Below are 24,061 nucleotides of genomic sequence, written 5' to 3'. Positions count from 1 at the left end.
TTTAACATATCTCTGCCCATTGCTCACCTGCTCGTGTGTTGGTGACTAGGCAGGGAGAGACTGTCAATCTGGAGTTTCTTCACATCTGTGTTGTTCTTCACTTGTCAATGAGGACCTTGACACCATTAGTCATTTTGAGGCTGGATGCGGTGTGTCCGAAGCTGACTGATCAGGCCAATTTGGGCACGGAATGTCCTGGCACACACTACACAGACTTGTGTAGATACTGTAGTTGTTGCGCTGGTGACTCTGGACTTGCGCATTTAAGTTGTGCTTCAGCAATACACCTTGCTTGGTAAGCTTGACAGCCTTTGTGGATGAGGCAGTGCCAGGAAAGGCGGTTTTGTGCCAGCGTTTCCCAGGCGGTCGTGTCATTGTCAAGCGACTTCAGGGAGGCCTTGAGTGTGTCTTTGAAACGTTTCTTCTGCCCTCCATGCGAGCGTCTTCCAGCAGAAGAGTTCCCCAAAAAGGAGCAGCTTGGGTGTGCGCTTGTCTAACATACAGATGACATGACCTGCCCACCGGGACTGCGCTCTCATCAGCAGTGTGTGGACTGATGGTAGACTTGCTCTAGAGAGAACTTCAGTGTCTGGTACTTTGCCTTGCCATCTGGTGCGGAATATTCTGCAAAGGCAAGCCATGTGGAAATGATTGAGCTGTCTTGCATACCTTCGATACACAGTCCACGTTTCACAGGCATACAGGAGGGTAGTGAGTACCGCGGCACCGTAAACATTCAGTTTTGTTGCTGGGCTGATTCCTTGATGTTCCCATATAGTGAAGCGCAGTCTACTGAAAGCAGAACTTGCCTTTGCTATTCTGCAGTTAACTCCTGTATCAATAGTCACTGCTTGAGAGAGAGTGCTGCCAAGATAAGTGAACTAGTCCACTGCCTGTAGTTTCTGCCCTTTTATTGTGATTATGGGTTCCGTATACGGTGCATGAGGAGCAGGTTGGTGCATGACTTCAGTCTTTTTAATGTCGATGGTGAGTCCAAAGTTGTCACAAGCTGTGGAAAATTTGTCCATACTGACTTGTATCTCTGGCTCTGAGCCAGTAGAAAGGGCGCAGTCATCGGCAAAGAGGAAGTCTCTCACTTTGATAATAGCTTGAAGTCTCCTCAGGTTGAAGAGCTTCCCATCCATTCTGTACTTGAGGCTGATTCTAGCAACACTGTCCTGGAAGGCATCATTCAGCATGGCAGTAAACAACATGTTGAACAGTGTGGGTGCGAGCACACAGCCCTGTTTGACGCCATTGTTGACTGGGAATGCCTCAGAGGATTCTCCGCCATCCAGTACTCTGGCCATCATGGAACTGGTGTACCATCTGAATGAATTTGGGGGGCAGCTGAACTTCGACTTGATCCTCCACAGGCCTCGTCGGCTTAGTGTTGAAATTTTTCGCAAGGTCTACAAAGGTTGTGTAGAGATTGCAATTCTGCTCCTGACACTTTTTTCCTGAAGTTGGCGCGCAGCATAACTTAGGTCAATAGTCCCACAACCTTTGCAGAAGCCACATTGTGATTCTGGAAGCAGGCCCAGCTTCAGATGAGTGACCAGACAATTTAGCAGGACTCTTGCGAGGGTTTTTCCTGTGATGGAGAGCAGCGAGATTCCTCGGTGGTTGCTGCATACTTGCCGATTGCCCTTCCTCTTGTAGAAGTGTACGATGGAAGCACCTTTAAGTTCCTGAGGAATCAATCCTTGCTTCCAAAAGGACTGGAACAACTGGGTGAGCTTCTCGATTAAGTACAGGACTACCAACTTTGTAGATGTCTGCAGGTATGGCATCTGCCCCTGGGGCTTTTGCCACTTGATAGCTGGCTAACAACTTTTGTGACTGGCTACTACCACTGGGTCATCCATGGTGCTGTTGATATTGACCTGGGGAATCCTGTCTGTTGCCTTATCATTAATAGATGATGGTCGGTTGAGGACGGCTTCAAAGTGTTCAGCCCATTTCTGCAGGATCTGAGCCCTCTCTGTAATGTGAGTTGTGCCATCTGTACTCAGGAGGGGGGAACTCCTGAGAGATTGAGTCCGTAGAGAGTGTCGAGGGCTTCGTAGAACCGTTTCAAGTCATTTCTGTCAGCGTATCCCTGCATTTCATCTGCCTTGGCATTCAGCCAGGCATCCTGCATTTTACACAGTTTATTCTGGACTGTCCTGCGAGCACTGGTAAAAGCATTTTTCTTGGCAGCTGAAGATGGGTCGTTCTGACAGGCCCGATGAAGACGGTACTTTTCAACCAATCGTGCTGTTTGCGTGTGGAGGGCCCAAGCGTCTTCAGCGCAGATGTATGGATAGCATCCCTGAAGCGTTCCCAGTCATCCTCAGCACTGCCTGCAAGGTGTAGGTCAGCTTGATTTCTAAGTCTTCAGCCAGTGCTGAAGCTATGCTGGGGTTTTTTACCTTGGCCGCATTGATTCTTTTCATAACCTTCCTTGTGGTCGCCTCTTGGATCTGCTGTGGAGCCTCATTTTGGAGACAATGAGCCTGTGATTTGTCCAGCAGTCAGCACCACACATGGCCTTGGTTACTCTGACCTCCTGCCTGTCTTTTCTCCTGACAATGACATAGTCGATAAGATGCCAATGCTTAGAGCGGGGGTGCATCCAGGAGGTCTTGTTATGGGAATGATGTGGATATGCCAGCGTTGGATTGGGGTAAACAACCTGGTGTTGTCAGACTTTTTACCTTGTTATGGGAAGGCAGATGGAAGGTTGTGTTGGTGATGAGCAGGGTGTGAGATGCACAGGTCTTCATTAAGATTAGGCCATTACTGTTACACTTGCCCACTCCATGCCTCCCAAGGATTCCCTGCCGGGTTGCAGAGTCGCACCCTACTCTTGCATTGAAATCGCCAAGCAAGATCAGCTTGTCGGAACTGCTCATTGCTGATAGCAGGACTTCTAGTTCTTCGTAGAACTTGTCTTTCATCTCGTCTGTGTTGTATTGTGGGGGCACAGGCACTGATCAGGTTGGCTTGACTTCTGTTCTGTGGAGGAAGCTGTAATGTCATAAACTGGTCGTTCACGCCCTTGGGTAGACAAGCAAGTTTCCGAAGGAGGTGACTCCTGACGGCGAATCCAACTCCAGCATCACGACGCTCATTGCTGCCGCGACCGCTCCAGTTTCTGCCAACTGACCTATGTTGGCAAGACGAGTTTCACTCAGGGGCTGCAATGTCAATGTTGTGTCTTGCAAGTTCTCTGACAACTGAAGCTGTTCTTCTCTTTGGTCTGTCTGCTGTAGGATTGTCCAAAAGTGTGCGCACATTCCAAGTGCCAATGATGAGCGGTGTTGCGTTGTGTTTTATTTCGTGTGTTGGACCGCAAGATGGGATTCCCGCCAGCCACGGTAAACTGACCAGGGTGTAGTGAAGCCCCTTCCTCATTCTATGGAGGAGAGCAGTGCGTTCCTGAACAGGACTGCTCAGCCGCCCAGGTAGACGCCGAGTTTCATTGCTGCTTCAGTCAGCAGAAAACAACCATTAGACCTGAACCACCTTTATGCGGGTCTGTGACTCCAGCTCCCAGTGTATCCAAACCTGCTGCTTCATCTCTCGCCCATCGCCACAGGACTTTGAGGGTTGAACAGGACACTGGATGATGATGATGGTGTTGAAACTAGCGCTTGATTTTGATTAAAGTGAGGGAGAGTTGCGCAGCATCAGCCTAGCTGTCTTCCCAATTTCCATATGGATCCAATGGCAAGACAAGAGTCAAGACAGCTGGAGGTGGGACTAGGCGCAGTGGATGACCAGGACGTCTTCTGTATCTTGTCCTGCTCTTCGCATTCCATGACGCTTGCAGAGACTCCAATTTTGACTATTGGACCTTCCGTTGGTCTCATCCGCTCAATCTGCCAGAGTCTGTGTTCACATGCTGGGATAGACATCTCCCTATCTCATCAAGGGTTGAGACCCGTCAGCTACCCTCACCTGGTTTAGCCGGCTTGTCGAAGCCATTGCCCGGGGTGTGGCCGCTGTCGCGTGCAAACAGCTACGGGGAGCCACAGGTGAGAGTCGAGTGCCAGGTGGGGACAGAGTAGACAAATAGCCCTGAAAGGACATGACATGTTCCCCCACCAGAGGCACTACCCCTCCCTGGCACCCCATACACCCCTCACATCTATAGAAGGGAACTGGATCCCAAATTAGTCACGAGATTGAGTTGAAAGTGGCAGAGATGTTGGCACTACTGTTGGCAATGCCAATCTAGGGTAGAAACAGGACCGCGGTGCTCTTCAGACTGTGGCAGAGTTGGAAGGGGCTTGAAGGACTGAGTGGCCTGTTGCTTTCTCAATCGACACAAGAACAGCTTCTTTCCTACTACCGTCAGATCTTTGAATGGACCTACCTCGCACTAAGTTGATCTTTCTCTACACCCTAGCTATGACTGTAACACTGCATTCTGCACCCTCTCCTTTCCTTCTCTCTGAACGGCACGCTTTGTCTGTCCAGTGCACAAGAAACTATACTTTTCACTGTATCTCAATACATGTGATAATAAATCAAATCAAAAAATTCTGGCAGGTGTTTCTTGAGTGTTGGTGCAGACTCAATGGGCTGAAGGGCCTTTCCTGCACTGTATGATTCTATCTTTGAAGGAAGTGAGATGAAACTAATAAAAGCAAATTACTGCAGATACCGGAATCTGAGACCGAAAGAGAAAATGCTGGAAAATCTCAGCAGGTCTGGCAGCAACCTCTTTAACAGAGGGTCTTTCTGGACTCAAAACGTCAGCTCTTTTCTCTCCTTTACAGATGCTGCCAGACCTGAGATTTTCCAGCGTTTTCTGTTTGGTTGGAGGAGAAACTCCTGATGACTTTTGGCTGATTAGAAGTTAAGCAGCCGGAATAGAGGTTCCAGCAGATTTACTAGTCGGTGGAGATAGGAGGCGTGATGGAGGTGCGATTCCTGTTTATGAATGAGCCACAATTCTGACTCTGTGCTCTGTTCCCTAGGGGTCCTGAAGACACCTGTTTTGAAGGCGGAGTGTTTCCCGCGATCCTGAGTTTCCCACATGATTATCCACTGAGTCCACCCAAAATGCGCTTCACTGGAGAGATGTTTCACCCAAATGGTAAGCGATTGTTTTGGTGCTCCCCAGCCCGCTGGCAGAATATGTTTAGTGAGCCATCCCCTGTCACGTGCGCGTGTCTTGTCCAGCGGGTCGCTTTACAAAATGTTCACGTACGCGGCGTGGTCCGCGCAGCCTGCCTGCCCCATCTGACAACTGATTTATCGCTGCAGTTTACCCCGACGGGAGGGTCTGCATCTCGATCCTGCACGCACCGGGCGACGACCCCATGGGCTACGAGAGCAGCGCGGAGCGTTGGAGTCCTGTGCAGAGTGTGGAGAAGATTCTCCTCTCGGTTGTGAGCATGCTGGCAGGTAAGGTTCATCGTGGCTTCTGCTTCTCTTTGGGCCTCAACTGTTTATAATCCGCAAGGACCAAGTGTAACATGGCAACATTTGCAGATGATACTAAAATAGGTGAGAAAGCAAGCAAAGAAGAGAAGATAAAGATTCTACGGATGGATTTGGATAGGCTAGGAGGATAGGCCAAAACCTGGCAAATCGAGTTTAATGTGGATAAGTGTGATGTTATCCATTTTGGCCGTAAAAATAGAAAGGCAAATTATTATCTTAATTCAAAATGTGCCTGGGCAGAGGGATCTGGGTGTCTTTGTTCATGGATCACAAAGTCAGTATGCAGGTGCAGCTCGCAATAAAAATGGCAAATGGGATGTTGGTATTTATTGCAGAAGGACTGGAGTATAAAAGTAGAGAAGTGTTGCTGCAATTGTTGGTGAGACCACATCTGGAGTAGTGTGTCCAGTTTTGGTCTCCTGGCGGAAGGATGTGAATGTTGAGATCAGCCATGATCTGATTTGAATGAAGGGAGATCTGGTATTTATGATCATAGAATCCCCACAAGGCAGAAGGAGGCCTTTGGGCCCATCGAGTCTGCACCAGCCACAATCCCACCCAGGCCCTATCCCCATAACCCCACTTATCTGCCCTACAAATCCCCCTGACACTTAGGGGCAATTTACCATGGCCAATCCACCTAACCAGCACATCCTTGCAGCGTGAGAGGAAACCGGAGCACCCGGAGGAAACCCACACAGACATGGGGAGAGCATGCAGACTCCACACAGACAGTGACCCGAATCTGGAATTGAACCTGGGTCCATGGTGCTGTGAGGCAGCGGTGCTAACACTGTGTCACCATGCTGCCCCGTGATGGCGATCTGGGCTTTTACTCTGGGTTCAGCATCGGATCCTCTTGCCTCGCCTTTCAGTGAAACTACTCCAATAGAAAGAACTATTTTGTTCACCTTTTGTGGGGTTTTTTGCCAATTATCTTACCCTCCAATTACTGACCCTTCTGCCAGTGGAAATAGTCTCCCCCAACAGATCAAGTTATCTCAGTCATCCACTCACTATTTGTCGGATATTCTGATGTGCAACCTACAGTTTATCTGAATAACGACAAATTGAATCAGGAACAAAGTCCACTCCACAAGGCTAATGATGGCCTTTTTTCAATTTGTTCTTGGGATGATAGAATCATAGAACCCTGCAGTGCAGAAGGAGGCCATTCGGCCCATCGAGTCTGCACTGACAACAATTCCACCCAGGCCTTATCCCCGTAACGCCGCATATTTACCCTGCCAGTTCCCCTGATACTAACGTTGATTTAGCATGGTCAATCCACCTAACCCAACACATCTTTCAGACTGTGGGAGGAAACCAGAGCATCCAGAGGAAACCTATGCAGACACGGGGAGAACATGCAGACTCCATACAGACAGTGACCCAAGGCCAGAATTGAACCTGGGTCCCTGGTGCTGTGAGGCAGCAGTGCTAACCACTGTGCCTCCCTAGTGTTAATTGCCTGTCTCTAATTGTCCTTATTAAGGTGGTGGCAAACAAATTTCCGGAACTGCTGCAGTGCATGTTAGAGTAGAGACAGCCACAGTGCAGTTAGCAAGGGAGTTTCTGGATTTTGACCCAATGAAAGTGAAGGAACAGCAATAATTGCCCATCTCGGGATGATATGTGAGTTTAAAAGGATCCTGCAGGTTTTATTTTATTTATTAGTGTCACAAATAGGCTTACATTAACACTGCAATGAAGTTACTGTGAAATTCCCCTAGTAGCCACACTCCAGCGCCTGTTCAGGTACATCGAGGGAGAATTTAGCACGGCCAATGCACCCGAACCAGTGCATTTTTCAAACTATGGGAGGAAACCGAAGCACTCGGAGGAAACCCACATAGACATGGGGAGAACGTGCAGACTCCACACCCAAGCTGGGAATCAGACCCAGGTCTCTGGTGCTGTGAGGCAGCAACACTTGCCACTGTGCTACCCATTCTATTTCAAGTGTTGTTAGGATAGCCTACATAATATGTGTCCACCTCAAGGGTATTCACCTCTTCTAAAACGCCTGCTGCATGCAGTCTCCTGGGACTCAGTAAGGGGAGGTTAAGTGCCACGGGGAAACCTGTGACAGTAATGAACTGACTGGAGGCCTGAGTGTCAGGTGATGTTAGTGTGGGGATTTGGCCATTGGGAGCAGTAGCAGCAGCAGAGCCTGGCGTGAGCAGGTGGATGGAGGGAGAAAGGGATTTTAAATCTTCCATTTCCAAATTGAAAACTGAAATCAAAATTAAAAACAAAACAGCTAATGATTGGCTGGAAGGAGGAATGACAGGTGGACCTGGAACACATTGCCCCCTAGTGCCCATAGGCCTGCAGTTACAAGATAAAAATTAAATGGGATAAAGCCGAGAGAAATGAGACTCATACAGGCAGGAAACGAGAGGCTGGGCTAATACAGAAAGTACTGAATCTTGTTGCTGGGTGGCTAGGGCCAGTGTAGATTCAGCAAGGCTGTAAAGAAAAGTTGTCCATAGAATCCTTACACTGCCGAAGGAGGCCATTTGGCCCCTCGAGCCTGCACCTACTCTTCAAAAGAGCACCTTACACAGGCCCTATCCCCGTAACCACACATTTGCCTGTAAATCCCTCTAACCTACACATCTGTGGCACATGAAGGGGCAATTTAGTATAGTCAGTCCACCTAACCTACACATCTTTAGAGTGTGGGAGGTAACCAGAGCTTCTGGAGGAAACTCGCACAGACATGGGGAGAATGTGGCGTCACAGTGGTTAGCAGCGCTGCCTCACGATGCCAGGGACTGGATTCAATTCCAGCCTCGGGAGAATGTGGAGTTTGCACATTCTCCCTGTGTCTGTCTGGGTTTCCTCCAGATGCTCTAGTTTCCTCTCAAAGATGTGCAGAGTAGGTGGATTGGCCATGCTAAATTGACCGTAGCATTAGGGTACAAAAAGAAGTCTCGGCACCAGGTTAAAGTCCAACTGGTTATTTGGTAACACGAGCTTTCTGGTGTCGGGGGATTAACAGGGTAAATATGTGAGGTCATGGAAATGGGGCCTGGGCAGAATTGTGGTCAGTGCAGACTTGATGGGCTGAATGGCCTCCTCCTGTACTGTGGAGAGTCTATGAATGTTCAGACTCCACACACAGTGACCCAAGGCTGGAATAGAACCCAGGGTTGCTGACACTGTGCCGTGCTTTGTGCCACAGTACTGCCATATATTGTTATATGAGAAGGAAGGTGATGTAAAAATAGAAGTGAGGATGGAGAAAACAAAGATCAAAATAAACCGAGGAATAGGACCAGGATGCAATTAGAACCGTGGTCATGGAGAGAGGTTAAAGCACACCAGTGCCAAATGCTGCAATATTAATGGAGATGGGGAGAATATGGGAAGGGTGGAACAATTTAGAAAGAGACAGAGGAACAGCAGAAGTTGCAAAAGGAATCAAGAAGTGCCTGAAAACCTTGGCATTGTGAACTTTGTATTTATCACATTAAAACATGCACAATACACACGCATGCACGTAGGTCTGTGACATTGACTTGGTGGAATTGGGTTTTATTTTTGCATTCCAATACCAATTTCAAATATTTCCAAATGTGTCTGTCTGAAGTAATCAGTGTGTTCAGCAGTATTGTTCATCTCTAGTGCAAGAGTTACACGACCATATTCCATGTACTCCGGTGTTCTGACCATCTAATTCATAATATCTGTCAATTACAAGGAAGTATTTGCATGGAGCAGGAATGTAGTAACTCTCAGGGAGGGTCTTTTGCCTCTTGACTGTGGCAACATTGATAACAGCTTTGACAGCCCTTTTGCATACTGGGAGGAATGTGATAGCACTGGAAAGGGTGCAGAGGAGAATCACCAGGATGTTGCCTAGGCTGGAGAGGTTTAGTTATGAAGGAAGATGTTTTTAAGTTACTTATTAGTGTCATAAGTAGGCTTACATTAGCACTGCAATTAAGTTACTGTGAAAATGCCCAAGTCGCCACACTCCGGCGCCTGTTCAGGTACACAGCAGGAGAATTTAGCACAGCCAATGCACCTAACCAGCATGTCTTTCAGACTGTATGGAGAAACCAGAACACGCAGGGGAAACCCACACAAACACAGGGAGAACGTACAGAGTCCGCACAGACGGTGACCCAAGCTGGGAATCGAACCTGGGCCCGTGGCACTGTGAGGCAGCAGTGCTAACCACTGTGCCACCCCTTCCTCTTTCAAGATTTTGTGCGGATAGAGTGAGTTTGTTTTCCTTGGAGCAGAGGAGGCTGAGGGGGGGACATGACTGAGATGTATAAAACTAAGGGGCATCAATAAACAGGAAGAAACCTTTCCCCTGGTGGAGGAATCCATGACCAGGGGGCAAAGATTTAAGGTAATGGGCAGGAGGTTTAGAGGGGATGTGAGGATATCCTTTTTCACGCAGAGGGTGGTGGAAGTCTGGAACTCAGTGCCTGAAAGGCAGAGCCCCTCACAACGTTTAAGAAGTATCTAGATGTACACTTGCGATGCCAGTGCAGCTAGGGACCAAGTGCTGGAAAAGGGGATCAGAATAGTTAGGTGGTTGTTTTTGATTGGTACAGATGGGCCGAAGGGCCTTTGCTGCTGTGGAACTCTGACTTTGTTGTCAGATTTGGACTTTGTGTAATTTAGTAGTGGCTGCTCTAGAATCATAGAGTATGGCAGCACAGAGGGAGGGTATTTGGCCCATCATGCCTGTCCTAGCTCTTTGAAAGGACTGTCCAGTTAGTCTCCCCCCCCCCGCTCTCTCTTTCCTAGAACAAAATCTTCCAATTCCCTCTTGAAAATTATTACTGAATTTGCTGCTATTTACCTTTTTGGCAGCACATTCCTCATCCCCTGTGTGTTTTTTTTTAAGGGTTCTCCACTCCTCTGTTTCTAATGCCAAACACTTCAAATCTGTGTCCTCTAGTTATCCACCTTTCCATCGGCAGAGATAGAATCTACCCATCCACACAGATTTATGTGTGTTAAATCTCCCCTTATACTGAGGAGAAAAACTCCAGTATTCACTCGCTCCACATGACTGAAGTTCCTCATCACTGGCATCACTCTAATAAATCTCTCCTGCACTCTCTCCAATCCTTCCTAAATTGTGGTGCCCAGAACTGGGTGCAATGTTCATTCTGAGGCCAAACTCGGAAATATGAAGAGTTAAGGAAATTTCTTTGCATTTGATTTGATTTTATGTATTGGGATGTGGTAAAAAATATTCATTCTTGCATGCTATATAAAGAAAGGCATACTGTACGTAGGGTACTTAGAGGAGAAGGAAAAGAGAGACCGCAGTATTAGTGTTACAGCCATAGCTAGGGTGTAAAGATCAATTTAGTGTGAGGTAGGTCCATTCAAAAATCTGATGGCAGGAGGGAAGAAGCTGTTTTTGAGTCGGTTGGTATGTGATCTAAAGTAAAAAGTTTATTTATTAGTCACAAGTAGGCTTACGTTAACACTGCAGTAAATTTATTATGAAGTTTATGTCTCTTTTCCTAACAGAAAAAGGTGGAAGACAGTATGCCCAGAGTATGTGGGGTGCTTGATTATGCTGGCTACTTGCCTGAGGCAGCAGGAAGTGTTTGATTGGATTTGATTTATTACTGTCACATGTATTGGAATACAGTGAAAAGTATTGTTCCTTGCGTGCTATACAGACAAAACATACCGTTGATAGAGAAGGAAATGAGAGTGTGCAGAATGTAGTGCTACAGTCATAGCTAGTGTATACAGAAAGATCAACTTAGTGTGAGGTAGGTCCATTCAAAAGTCTGATGGCAACAGGAAAGAAGCTGTTCTCGAGTCAGTTGGTATGTGATCTCAGACTTTTGTACCTTTTTTCTGGTGGAAGAGAGAATGTCGGGGATGCGTGGGGTCCTTGATTATGCTAGCTGCTTTTCCGAGGCAGCGGGAAGTGTAGACGGAGTCGATGGATGGGAGGCTGCATATGTAAAGCAGTTCCATGTTTTTAGTTACAGTAATTTTATTCGCTCTCAATGTGTTGCTTTCTCTCGTTTATTTCCCCACCCCCCCCCACAGAGCCTAACGATGAAAGCGGGGCCAATGTGGATGCCTCAAAGATGTGGCGCGATGATCGGGGACAGTTCTACAAAATCGCTCAGCAGACTGTACGGAAGTCCCTGGGATTGTGATCGGAGGGAGGTGCAACTATACAGGGTCGCCTGCATTATTTAATGGTTCTTTGCACTTTGCCTCCTGCTTTTCATATCCAAGGATAAAGTTAGGATTGTCCCATTTTCCTGGCTGATATTAGGACAGCCCACCTTTCGGCCTCCTGTTAAACAGTTAACTGGAGCGTAGCCTGGCTTCCACAGCTGTTATCGTTTTCATTTCCAGCACGAATAGAGGCTGACCTTGCTTGGATGAAATAGCTGAAGGGATAAAGTAACTTCCCCTCAAGTCGCTCCGACTGTTTCTCAGTGAGTTTTCTTTTTCTTTAGTATTGCTATTAATACTGGGACTAGGTGCGGCATTTCCTACTGGGCTGGTCTGCACAATTTCCAAAGTCCTTTTTGCATCTTAATCCTGGGGACAGTGACGGGAGACTCTCTGTATCCTGGCATTTGATTCATCTTTATTGAATGCAGACAGTCAGAGATGCTGACATGAATAGGAAGTTTTTGTTTTGCGTGTGAGGGCTTGCCTTAGCAGCATACAATGGAGCAGCGTACTTTCAACAAGCTCTTCTCGCTCATTAGAAACCGTGTAGAGATGAGGGAAGCATGAATTGATCTTTGCGGCATAGGGGACATCATTTGCCAGGTGATCAGGGCACCCTGCTATCCCTATCCTTTTAACGGAGTGGATTATGTACAAGAAGCTTTCAGAAATGAAAAAATAAAAAGCAACCTGAAAAGCAATTACTGAGTGAAAATCCCTCCTTGTCCCCAACCGTGGAGAACTCAAAACAGCATTTCAAAAAATGGATTATGTTTGCTGCTAAAAGGGCTTCCAGTTTCTTCCCGATATGTCCATCACTGTGTGTCTGCGCATGTGCAGGTGTGTCTGCCCACAATGTAGCCAAACAAAGGCAAAGCAAATCAATATGCAAGATGCCACAGTTGAGAATTTTCAGGGCTCACTTCAGATCCAATTGACATTTCTCTCTCCCTCTCTCCCTTTGCCCCACTCCCTCCCCTCAGTAAGTGCGCAGTGTACCTGCCTGACTTGTGGTTGATATTGAAGTGGTTTTATATTAGGGCCTGGTTGTAACTGGAAGTCTGACTCACTGGACAGAATGTCTTACCATCACTCCCAGCCCGCATTGCGGTGTAACATTTGTTGCTTCACACTTTGTTTGCAAGGCATTTGCTAACAAATGGCTTCCCTTCCCGGAGGCTGCAGCCGCCAGCCTCTCCAGAGGTTTGCTAATGTTTCTTTTGCCTTCCTTCTGCCCATCATGTGGCAGTCACTTTACAGTTCGTAAGAAGCTGCCTATGTTTGTGGAAAAAGAGGGTGTCTACTTCACCAGTAACATGGGAACTGTTGTGATATGAAGAGACATAAAGATAACAGTATCTGTAAACATGCTGCCATGGTGCCCATGCATGAGGGCAGCCTAGAGATCCCCCGGGAAGTCCCCAAACTGTGGGCCACACAAGTCGGGATTCTAAGGCAGCAGTGGCTGCTGCAGAGTCCCACCTGAATGTCAACATCACCCCCTCTGAAATCCTCCTGTTGTCTTATAACAGAGGATGTGACCCAACCATCTGGCCTTTAAGGCCTCATTCCTGTTCCAACAAAGCCAGTGAAAAGGTAGGTTTTTAAAAATCCCTGATGTTTTTTGCCCATTTTCTACCATTTATGCCAATTTTCAAGCTTTGAAATGGGGCTGCGGTGGACAGAAGTTTAGGTAATGCTACTCTAGTTTGTGGCAACATAAGCCGTGGGCTATTTATGATGTGGAGATGCCAGCATTAGACTGGGGTGGGTGCAGTATGAAGTCTCTCAACACCAGGTTAAAGTCCAACAAGTTTATGTGGAATCACAAACTTTCAGGCGCTGTTCCTCCATTAGGTGAATGGAATCTGTTCCACTCACCTGATGAAGGAGCAGTGCTCTGAAAGCTCATGATTCCACATAAAGCTGTTGGAATTTAACCTGGCATTGTGAGACTTCTTACTATGGGTTATTTAGGCTAATTGTCCTTTTTTGGCTGAAGAACCCCTCTTCAAACGGATTAGTAATCACAAGAGGCCTCCATTTAAGTTATGACAGAGAAACTCTTGGTGTAAAGTTCCTCAGTGCACTGTGAAGGGGCAAAGTTGTTTTATCATGTTGGCACGGTGGTTAGCACTGCTGCCTCAAAGCACCAGGAACCTGGGTTCAGTTCCCGCTTGGGTCACAGTCTGTGTGGAGTCTGCACGTTCTCCCCATGTCTGCACGGGTTTCCTCCGGGTGCTCTGATTCCATCCCACAGTCCGAAAGACGTGCTAAATTCATCCTTGGTGTACCCAAACAGGTGCTGGAGTGTGGAAACTAGAGGATTTTCACAGTAACTTCATTGCAATGTTCACATAAGCCTTACCTGTGACTAATAAATAAACTTTTAATGTGATTGATATGAAAGCTATTATCTTTCTTCCAGTTGAGAGGTAACCCTGCGGGTTCAGCAACATACCTGACTACTTCACTGTGTGACATCTCCCTGGGGTAGGATTCGATTTGGTAACTCCTACTGGGAACAATGGCACTGCTTGAGGTGTGGTGCTGTGCTGCCCTCCTACACACTGCATGACTGGGTTCTTCCCTCCCTGTTTTCAATGTCTGGTGTGTGACGTTCGCACCCCAGAACCCAGCCCATAACTGGGACGGTGGCTTTAGCCCAGGCTGCTGTATTCAGAACTCAGCTTGGAATAACGCTCCTGGAAGAAGCTCGGGTGGTATCTCCTCTCTACCTTCCCGCAGCCCCCCACACCCTCTGTCTGGGATCTCTTGACTCCTTTGTCTGAATTCTCTGCCTGTGTGAGGCCTCCAGTCCCCTGGCCACTCAGAGCTGCCAAGACCCCTGGAGCCTGCTGGACAATCATTTGAGTGTCCCACTGAGCCCTGGACCTGATTGGAACTCTCGAGTGTGAATTCTCCTCTGCGCTGCCCGATCACACCCCAGGAATTAACATAATGATAAACATTGCTTGCCCAAGCTAGGCATCACCTTATTATTTCACTTGCCCTCTGGAAAGTCTCTTAGAATCATAGAATCCCTCCAGTGCAGAAGGAGGCCATTCGGTCCATCGAGTCTGCACCATGCAGACTCTATCCCCATAACCTCTGAGTCACCTGATGAAGGAGCAGTGCTCCAAAAGCTTGTGATTCCAAATAAACCTGTTGGACTTTAACCTAGTGTTGTGAGACTTCTTACTTAACTTGATAATGCCCAAGTTAGACAGTGGCCTACAAAACTGGCTAATAGAATTTAACCTCTGTTGTAAATATTTACTGCTAAGGGGAATTAAATTGAATCTGCATTGTTAAAATGGCAAAATTTCATTTTAGATTACTGCATAAGATTTGCAGCATTTGCTCCAAACCAGCCTGTTAATGCTGCATGCGACCCTCCTCTCATTAAACCTCACCATATGAGCATATCCTTCTGTTCATCCTGCATGTATTTATCAAACTCCTCTGAACTGGATTTCTGCGATTTGACCTCGTTCGGTCCATCGTGGTCGCGAGTTCCACATCTCTCTGTAGCATCTGATGTCAATTCAGATATTTTGAGTTCTGCCCACAGTGTGCCTGACTGGCAGGTTCAGCTGGCAAGTGTTGTGTTTAAGGTGGTGTTCCCCCCTCGCTGAATTTATGCCGCGATTCAGCTCAAATCCCTGGCACACTAAAAGCATTGCAAGATTGAATTCGCTGCCGTAATTGGCTCATTTAAACTGTTGTACACTTAGAATTTTTACCTAGTTTGATTCGGAGCTAGAACTGAACAAATTTCAAGTCCATCTGATGAATTCTGTGTTCTCGTTTGTGCTCTGCACAAACCTTACTGACAGGGAAATGATTAAAAACGCACTGCTTGAGATCTAAAAGAAAGTGGGAGGCAGGATGGGGTAACGTCACTCATCCCTGTACACGTGAGAAACATAGATACATGACTCTTTACAAAAGAGTGTAGGAATCTAGCAGGTGTGTTTGTTTTTCACAAGCGCTTTTGTCAGGTTAGAACGCTCCACACTACCTCTGTCCTGTGTCTTAACCTGTCCTGGGGCTGCTTTAAGGCCTACGCAGAATGTTATCAAACGTGGAATGTTGTATTCCCTGTGCTGTCACTCAGCAACATTGTGCAGCACCTTTTAACATAGAGAAAAGCATAAGGGAAAAAGGAAGTGAGGACCGAGACAAGGATGGAGATATTAGGAGATTGACCAAACGTTAGCCAGAGGTGGAGTTTAAGGCCAGTCTCAGGACGAGGAGTGGATGGCTTGCTGTTCACAAACACGTGGTTCAGATGGAACCATATTTTTGCCCATCCCACTGAAAGGCGACAGCTCGGGAGATGCTTTTACCCCTTGACTTCTTGACTGATTTCAAAGGTACCCAGCAGCAAAAAGGTTTATTCTTTCTTGTGTAAAAAAAAAATGTACACTATATATAAAGAACAAAAATAAATTTCTAGGTATTTCATGCGGAGGATGGCTTGATGAGTTTTTGTGCATCCCTCGTTTTTTTTTCTCATTCACCCTGGGAGTTAGTGACCGCTTCTTTGAGCGTACAAACTGAAGACTGCTTTCAGTCGTCTCTACCTGCTAGGTTGAGAAGGTGGCACAGTGATTAGCACTGCCAGGTGAGGTGGATTGGCCATGCAAAATTGTCCCTCAGTGTCAGGTGATTAGCAGGGTAAATACATGGGGTTATGGGAACAGGGTGGGATCAAGGGCAGCACAGTGGTTCGCACTGCTGTCTCACAGCATCAGGGATCCAGGTTTGATTCCCGGCTTGGGTCACTGTCTGTACCGAGTCTGCATATTCTTCCCATGTCTGTATGAGTTTCCTCCGGGTGCTCTGGTTTCCTCCCACAGTCCAAAGATGTGCAGGTTAGGTGCGCTGACTATGCTAAGTTGTCCTTAGTGTCAGGAGGATAAGTAGGATAATTATGGGAGTTGCAGGGATAGGGTCTGGGTTGGATTGTTGTCGGTGCAGGCTCGATGGGCTGAATGGCCTGCACTGTAGGGACTTTATAAAAAGGACAGTGACTCCTAGGTAGAAGGGAACTTGTTATCATTGGTATAAACCACAGATGTAACATATTGATACAGGAACCAACTGATCTACTGAACTCTTAACCATGAGACTTTGCAACTTGAAAACATGCATTGATGAGGGCAAATAGCCCCAAACTATAGCTTTAATTGGATGATAGATATGAGGTGCAAAACATGTTTCCACAGTGCTCTCTATTGTCATTTTATTAAATATAGAAGACAAGAGTGGTTAATCTTTGAAAAGTAGTCTGTTGGCTGTAAAGTGTTTCGTGACCCGAGGTTGTGAAAGAGGCAATTTAAAAGCAAGTTCTTTCATAGACAGTAGCTCCCAGTTTGACATCCTGACAACGATGTTTGTTAACCCGGGGCATCTGCAGTCAGTGATATTTCTTCGTGTTATCCCTGCATTACTAGTGTGACTGATGGGTATCACTTATCACTACAAGGTTCAAGAACGTGAAAAAGCAGTCACACGGCATGATGAGTCACGAATGAATGGAATTGTTAACCATTCATTGGCAATTGGCCATCTTTTCTGCTTTTACCATGCAGTAATGACAATTTGGTGTAAATCTTAATTCCAGCATTTTTTGTTGTGAGTCTGTGTCAATTAATAACGTCATTATTAAGGCTCTGTCTGGAAAGGAGGGCAATACTTCAAAGGGTCTGAGAGTCTGAACACTTCAACTGTGTTATCTTGCTGAAGGCAAGGGGTTCAGATGCAGTTTAATGTCATTCCAAAGTTGTAGAGAGATTTAGGAATTCAACCTTCTTAAGTTAAACCTATTTCAGTGTGTTATGGTTCAGGCCAGAAACTCAAGTGTTCTATCATCATAGAATCTTTCTAGTGTCATAGAACCCCAACAGTACAGAAGGCGACCATTTAGCCCATCGAGACTGCACTGACCATAATCCCTCCCAGGTTCCATCCCCACAACTCCATTTACCCTACTAATCCCCCTGCCACTAAAGTCAATTTAACATGGTAACCTGCATATCTTTGGATTGTGGGAGAAAATAGGAGCACCCAGAGGAAACCCACACAGCCACAGGAAGAATGTGTGGCTTTGCACAGACCAATAGTGACCCAAGCTGGCACTACAGGGCAGCAGTGCTAGCCACTGTGCCATTCCCCTATGAAGCCTGCCTGGATCATAAGTTTTGCACCTTGAATTTGGCTAGGATATGCGTGATATGTTTCATTTCAAGTATGATCCATGTGACCCACTAGGTTTATTTAAGAATATAGTTAACATGTATAGTAAGAAAATTAGCAAGAACTTGTATCAACTACAAACAAGAAACAAATTTGAAGACAAGAAGCTCCGGTTCAGCAGCAGGTTTTTACACTTCAGAAAAACAAGTTCTTGTTTTCAGCTAACCAACAGAATTTTCAAAACAACAGAGAGAAAACATTTCTTTTTAGCTTGCTGTCCCTTCTAAAACCCAAACTCAAACCTGCAGCTCCAAATTGAAAATGAAAAAAAAGACTGTCTGGAAATACATGGCCATTCTAACAATGCAGGATTGTAAAACTAATTCCAGAGCAAACACAAACAACCCCATTTAAGCTACTTGAGTAGCAATAAAAGGACTCATTGTAGTCAGCCCAGCAACATAATGACATCAGCTAAAGCTGTGAACTAGAAACACTGGCTCTAACAGCTGCAGAGATCATGATTAAAAACAAAACATCTCTTAAAGGTACACTAATGTCACAAGTGGGACTCCTTTCAATCTGTACAGAGTCTGCACATTATCTACATAGATACCTTCTGGGTGCCCACTATCCTCCCAATGGTTAGGTGCATTGTCCGTGCTAAATTCTCCCTCAGTGTACCTGAACAGGCGCCAGAGTGTGGTGACTAGGGGATTTTCACAATAACTTCATTGCAGTGTTAATGTAAGCCTTGTGACAATAATAAATAAATTTTAAATTTTGCTATACAGTGCAATGCTGTATTTGCATTTTCAGATGGGGAAAGAGCTGTAATAAGAGCAGTTGGTACAATCTAGAGTCTGGCGCTATCACTCCAGCCCGTACCGTGCCCTGGAATCGTTGTGCTGAAAGCGTACTCTTGAATTCGGAAACTGTGCCTGGCTCAAAAGCCATTCAGAATTTATTCTGATTTTGACCAATGCTACTGGACTTACACATTCACAGAGAACAGTCTCAGGAAAGGAAGCACGTGGTATCCGCCAGTGCAACCGTGTGTTCCATGCTCGTTGGGCACTGCGGGGACTGGTGTGTGTTATCAACTCCTTCAATCACATTTTGTTTTAATGTTTTAAATTTCCTTTGTGATTCTGTTTACACTGTACCTTTTTCAGGGGTCGTGTTTTAATTTGTCCCTTCAGTTGATACTGGTTGAGACAGCAAATTGTGCTCCACTTACAGGGAATAGCATTTTCTTCCTTTCAACCCTGGCCATATTCATAAAAGGAAGATAAATAATAAAAGCATCAATTAACAGGAATATCAACAGATCATTATTTGGTATGACTACTCTGACAATCCTTAAAAATGACTTTAAGTTTAAGTATTATTGTCACAAGTAGGCTTGCATTAACACTGCGATAAAGCTACTGTGCAAATCCCCTAGCCGCTATACTGTGGGGCCTCTTTGGGTACACAGTAGTTAGCACTGCTGCCTTACAGCATCAGGGACCGGGTTCGATTCTGGCCTTGGGCGACTGCCTGTGTGGAGTTTGCACGTTCTCTCTGTATCTGCATGGGTTTCCTCCGGGTGCTCCGGTTTCCTCTCACACTCCAAAGATGATGGGGTTAGGTGGATTTGTCGAGGTAATTTAGTGTCCCTTGATAGCATTGAGTACAAAATATTGACTTTGTTGCTTTAACCCTCAGGGCTCCGATGAATTGTTGCACCTTGTCACAAGCAAATCACGTTCCGGTTCTGAGCCGACTGGATAAATAAAATAGATGGATTTGTAAGGGCAGCTGGGATGGCAATATTGGCAGAGGAGAGAAAACAGTTCACAACATCCGTTAGAATCCTAGATTCCCTACAGTGCAGAAGGAGGCCTTTCGGCCCATCGAGTTTGCACTGACTCACTGACAGAGCATCTTAACCAGGCCCTCACCCCATTGCCCCCATGTATTAACCCGCTAGCTTACACCTCTTTGGCCATTCTAAATTACCCCTTAGTGTCCCATCAACCTAACCTGCTCATCTTTGGACACAAAGGATCAATTTAGCATGGCCAATCCACCTAACCTGCACATCTTTGGACTGTGGGAGGAAACTGGAGCACCTGAAGGAAACCCACACAGATACAGGGAGAACGTGCAAACTCCACAAAGACAGTGACCCCAGCCGGGAATAGAACCCAGGACTCTGGCGCTGAGAGGCAGCAGTGCTAATCACTGTGCCACCGTACTGCCCGACCTTCCAAATCTTCAGGTTAGGTTGATTGGCCACGCTAAAATGCCTCTCGATGTCAGGGGGATTAGCTAGGTAAATATGCGCGGTTACGGGGATAAGGCATGAGTGAGATTGTAGTCGATGCAGGTTCGATGGCCAAATGTCGTCCTCCTGCACTATCGGGATTCTGTGAACACTGTGAATTGCTCCAGCGCGAACACAACAGGCCGAATGGCCTCCTTCTGTGCTGAGACGATTGTATGATTCTATCCTATCGTACATTGAGATGTTCAGTCATACAGCCAGGACATGGATCAAATCCCTGATTGGGAGAGCGGGACAGTGAGAACACCTTAACGTTTGCTGCTATAGATTTTTCTGTGTCAAAGTGGTAATGATCTGACTTTAGTGTGTTCCCTGTCGGATTAAGGACAGGCTGTTATAGGGAGCTGAAACACAGTCTTGTCTTACGATGCCCGTTCGAACACAGATGTACAAACAAAAACATAGGGGCTATAATGTTAACAGCATCATAAAGGAAATTTCTGAAACTTTCTCCTCCCCACCTTCCTGCCATGCAACTTAAAGAACCCTTACGCTCTGAGTGATGCTCTAATATCCTCCTCCAGACCTTGATGTAATTTAAAAGACATAATAAGATCTGATTCTATTTGGGTTGCGTGGCTCATCTGTTTCTTCTTTGCGATATCAAATAGTTTGATGTTCCTTGCACTGAAGTGAGGGAAATCTGACACTGCCCAACAATGACAGCTGATACCTGCACCTGCAATATACCTGTGCTCAGCGCCGTATCGTGGCTGGAGATCAGTTGAGATTAAAAGCAGAGATGCGTTACTAAGTGTCCCGTCTGATTCCCGCTCCGCCCAACTCCATGGGTGAGCACGGATCTGCGTGTGGATTCATATTTTTAATGGACTTCCCCATAAACCACAACAACAGCTTTCAACCCCATGGTGGTACTCAAGACCGAAGCGCTTTCATCTGAGGCAGAAATCACAGGAGAAAGAAACTGAAAAATCACACCCCAACAGCTTTCAAAACCTTTACCATGGCCGCTCCCCCTAACTGCTGCCTCACGGCGCCAGGGACCCGGCTTCGATTCCCGGTTTGGGTCACTGTCTGTGCGGAGTTTGCACGTTGTCCCGGTGTCTGCGTGGGTTTCCTCCGGGTGCTCCAGTTTCTTCCCAAAAGACATGCTGGTTAGGGTGCATTGGCCATGCTAAATTCTCCCTCAGTGTACCCGAACAGGCGCCAGAGTGTGACGACTGGGGAATTTTCACAGTAACTTCATTGCAACGCCAATGTAAGCCTACTTGTGATTAATTAATAAACGAAACAAAATAGGTCTAAAGAATTGTGTTCATTCAAATTTTCCCTTCTCATGCTTCCTTTGTGGCACAGTTGGCACTATTCTTGCCTGAGTCACGCTCCTGGTTCAGATTCCACTTGAGTGAAGGCTGACACTCCAATGCAGTACCAAGGGCATGCTGTACTGTCATAGGCACCATGGTTCAGGTAAGCCATTAAACTGAGTCCAGCTCTCTTGGATTTAAAAGGGCCCAGGACACTATTTTTAAGCAGAGCAGGAGAGTTACCCTGGCAAATGGCCCATAATTTTTCCTTCGGCAACAATGCCAAAGGGAAAGATTTGTCAGTTCATGATCCCATCGCTGTTTGTGAGCATGTGATTGGCCACTGTATTTCCTGCATTATCACCCTTCAAAAATACCTCATTGGCTGTCACCTGCTTTGGGACATCTGATGAATGGCACTATGCAAATGCAAGTCTCATAAATTAAATAAACCATGGATGGCACAATGGTTAGCATTGCTGCCTCAGCCCCGGGGACCCCGGGATTGATTCCTGGCTCAGGTCACTGTCTGCGTAGAGTCTGCATGTTCTCCCCATGTCTGCGTGGGTTTCCTCTGGGTGTTCTGGTTTCCTCCCACAGTTCATATGTAGGTTAGGTGGATTGGCCATGCTAAATTGCCCCTCAGTGTCCAAAGATGTGCAGGTTAGGTGGGTTGGCCATGCTAAATTGCCCCTTAGTTTTCCAAAGTTAGCAGGAAAGGGTGAGTAAGTGGGCTTGGATAAGATACTCTGTCAGAGAGAATTGGTACAGGCTTGATGGGCCGATTGGCCTCCTTCTGCACTGTAGGGATTCTATGATTCTATGAATTTGAGGAATGATATTCTTATTATAGAATCCTGGCTTAATTTTTATCCAGGTCCCCTGTGTTGAGAATTGAATAAAATTAAGACTAACCTGGCTTTTACACATCGGCCAGGCCTTCATTCTTGGGTACAGCACCATGGGATCTTTTACACTGCCAGATAGGGTCTCAGTTTAACATCTCCTTGAAAAGTCGGCATCGCTGACAGTGCAGCACTCCGTGGGGCCTGCACTGGATTCTCAGCCCACATTTGGGTCTCAGGGCCTGAAGTGGGCCTTGAACACAGAACCTTGTCATTCAGAAACAAAAGTGCTACTGACTGAGCTGGGCCCAAACTACCGGAGGCCTCAGTTTAGACATGGTTCAAATAATGGACATGAGTGTAGATAAAATAGAAACAGGAGGAGGACAGAGTGGGGTGTGAGGGAGGAATGAGGGAGTAGGGAGGAAGTGAGGGAGGGAGGGAGGGGGAGTGAGGAGAGGTTACAGAGTGGGGAGTGTGGAAAGGGTTATGCAGAGTGGGGAGTGAGGGAAGAGTTATGCAGTATGGAGTGAGGGAGAGTCACAGAATAGGGAGTGAGGGAGGGGTGAGGGAGTAAGTGTGGAGTGAGGGAGGGGTGAGGGAGTTGGGAGTGAGGGAGGGGTAATGCAGTGTGGAGCCTGAGAAGGAGGGACAGAGTGATGGAGAGAGTGAGGAGTGACAGAGTGAGAGAGGGTGAGAGAGTGTGGAGTGAGTGAGGGGCGACAGAGTGGGGAGTGAGGGAGGGTGAGAGAGTGTGGATTGAGTGAGGGGTGAGGGAGTGGGGAGTGATTGAGGGTTGGGGTGTTGGGAGTGAGGGAGGGACGAGTGAGGTAGTGAGTTGGGAGTGGGGAGAGAGAGGGGCGAGTGAGGGAGAGAGTTGGGAGTGAGTGAAGGGTGACAGAGTGGGGAGTGATGGAGAGGTTACAGAGTGAGGGAGGAATGATGGAGTGGGGAGTGAGAGAAGGGTGAGGGAATGGGGAGTAAGTGAGGGGTGAGGGAGTGGGGAATGAGTGAGGGGTGAGGGAGTGGATAGGATTGTGTTCGGTGCAGACTCGATGGGCCAAAGGGCCTCTTTCTGCTCTGTAGGATTCTATGTTCTAGACATAGTTGACATTTAAAAACTGGCTGATTATAAGTATGCCTTGTGATCTCAAACAGGCAGAAAGCTGGATATTTCACCCCAATGCACATACCCTGGTTATTATGTTGACTTAATAGGGCATAGATAGGGTTGACAGTGGGAGGGGCGGCACGGGGGCACAATGGTTAGCACTGCTGTCTCACAGCATCAGAGACCTGGATTCGATTCCTGGCTTAGGTCACTGTCTGTATGGAGTTTGCACGTTCTCCCCCTGTCTGCATGAGTTTCCTCTGGGTGCTCCGGGTTTCCTCCCACAGTCTGAAAGACATGTTGGTTAGATGTATTAGTCGTGCTAAATTCTCCCTCAGTTTCCCCGAACAGGCGCCAGAGTGTGGCAACTAGGAGATTTTCACAGTAACTCCATTGCAGTGTTAATGTAAGCCTACTTGTGACACTAATAAATAAACTTTAAACATACATGGGTGGCAGGCGCATGGGAACAGCACTGCCTAAAAGTGCCTTCCAAGTCACGCACCCTCCTGGCTTAGAAACATTTGGCCCACTCTTACACAGGGTTAAAATGCTGGAATTCCCGACAGTGGGAATACCTACACCTATGGACTGCAGCGACTGAGGAGGGCCACTTTCTCCAGGGTGATAGAGGCTGCCCTTGTCAGGAATGCCCCACCCCTGAATGATAAAA

At 46.8% G+C, this 24,061-nt stretch overlaps 1 protein-coding gene across 1 annotated transcript in view; it reads left to right on the top strand.

Moving 5' to 3' along the window:
• The window catches only part of ube2g2 (ubiquitin-conjugating enzyme E2G 2 (UBC7 homolog, yeast)), a 56,752-nt gene extending 40,650 nt beyond the window's left edge, over nucleotides 1-16,102 (top strand). The window contains exons 4-6 of the mRNA XM_080198631.1: nucleotides 4,971-5,089; nucleotides 5,260-5,400; nucleotides 11,488-16,102. Of these exons, the coding sequence (XP_080054757.1) occupies nucleotides 4,971-5,089; nucleotides 5,260-5,400; nucleotides 11,488-11,600 (373 nt within the window). The 3' untranslated portion in view covers nucleotides 11,601-16,102. The remainder of the gene's footprint in view (nucleotides 1-4,970; nucleotides 5,090-5,259; nucleotides 5,401-11,487) is intronic.
• The last annotated feature ends 7,959 nt before the right edge of the window (nucleotides 16,103-24,061 follow it).

The sequence above is a fragment of the Carcharhinus amblyrhynchos genome, chromosome 11 (assembly GCF_965287045.1).
Source record: "Carcharhinus amblyrhynchos chromosome 11, sCarAmb.v2.hapA, whole genome shotgun sequence".
Taxonomy (NCBI): domain Eukaryota; kingdom Metazoa; phylum Chordata; class Chondrichthyes; order Carcharhiniformes; family Carcharhinidae; genus Carcharhinus; species Carcharhinus amblyrhynchos.
The sequence above is the reverse complement of the archived record's forward strand: the minus strand, read 5'-3'. Positions and strand labels throughout refer to the sequence as shown.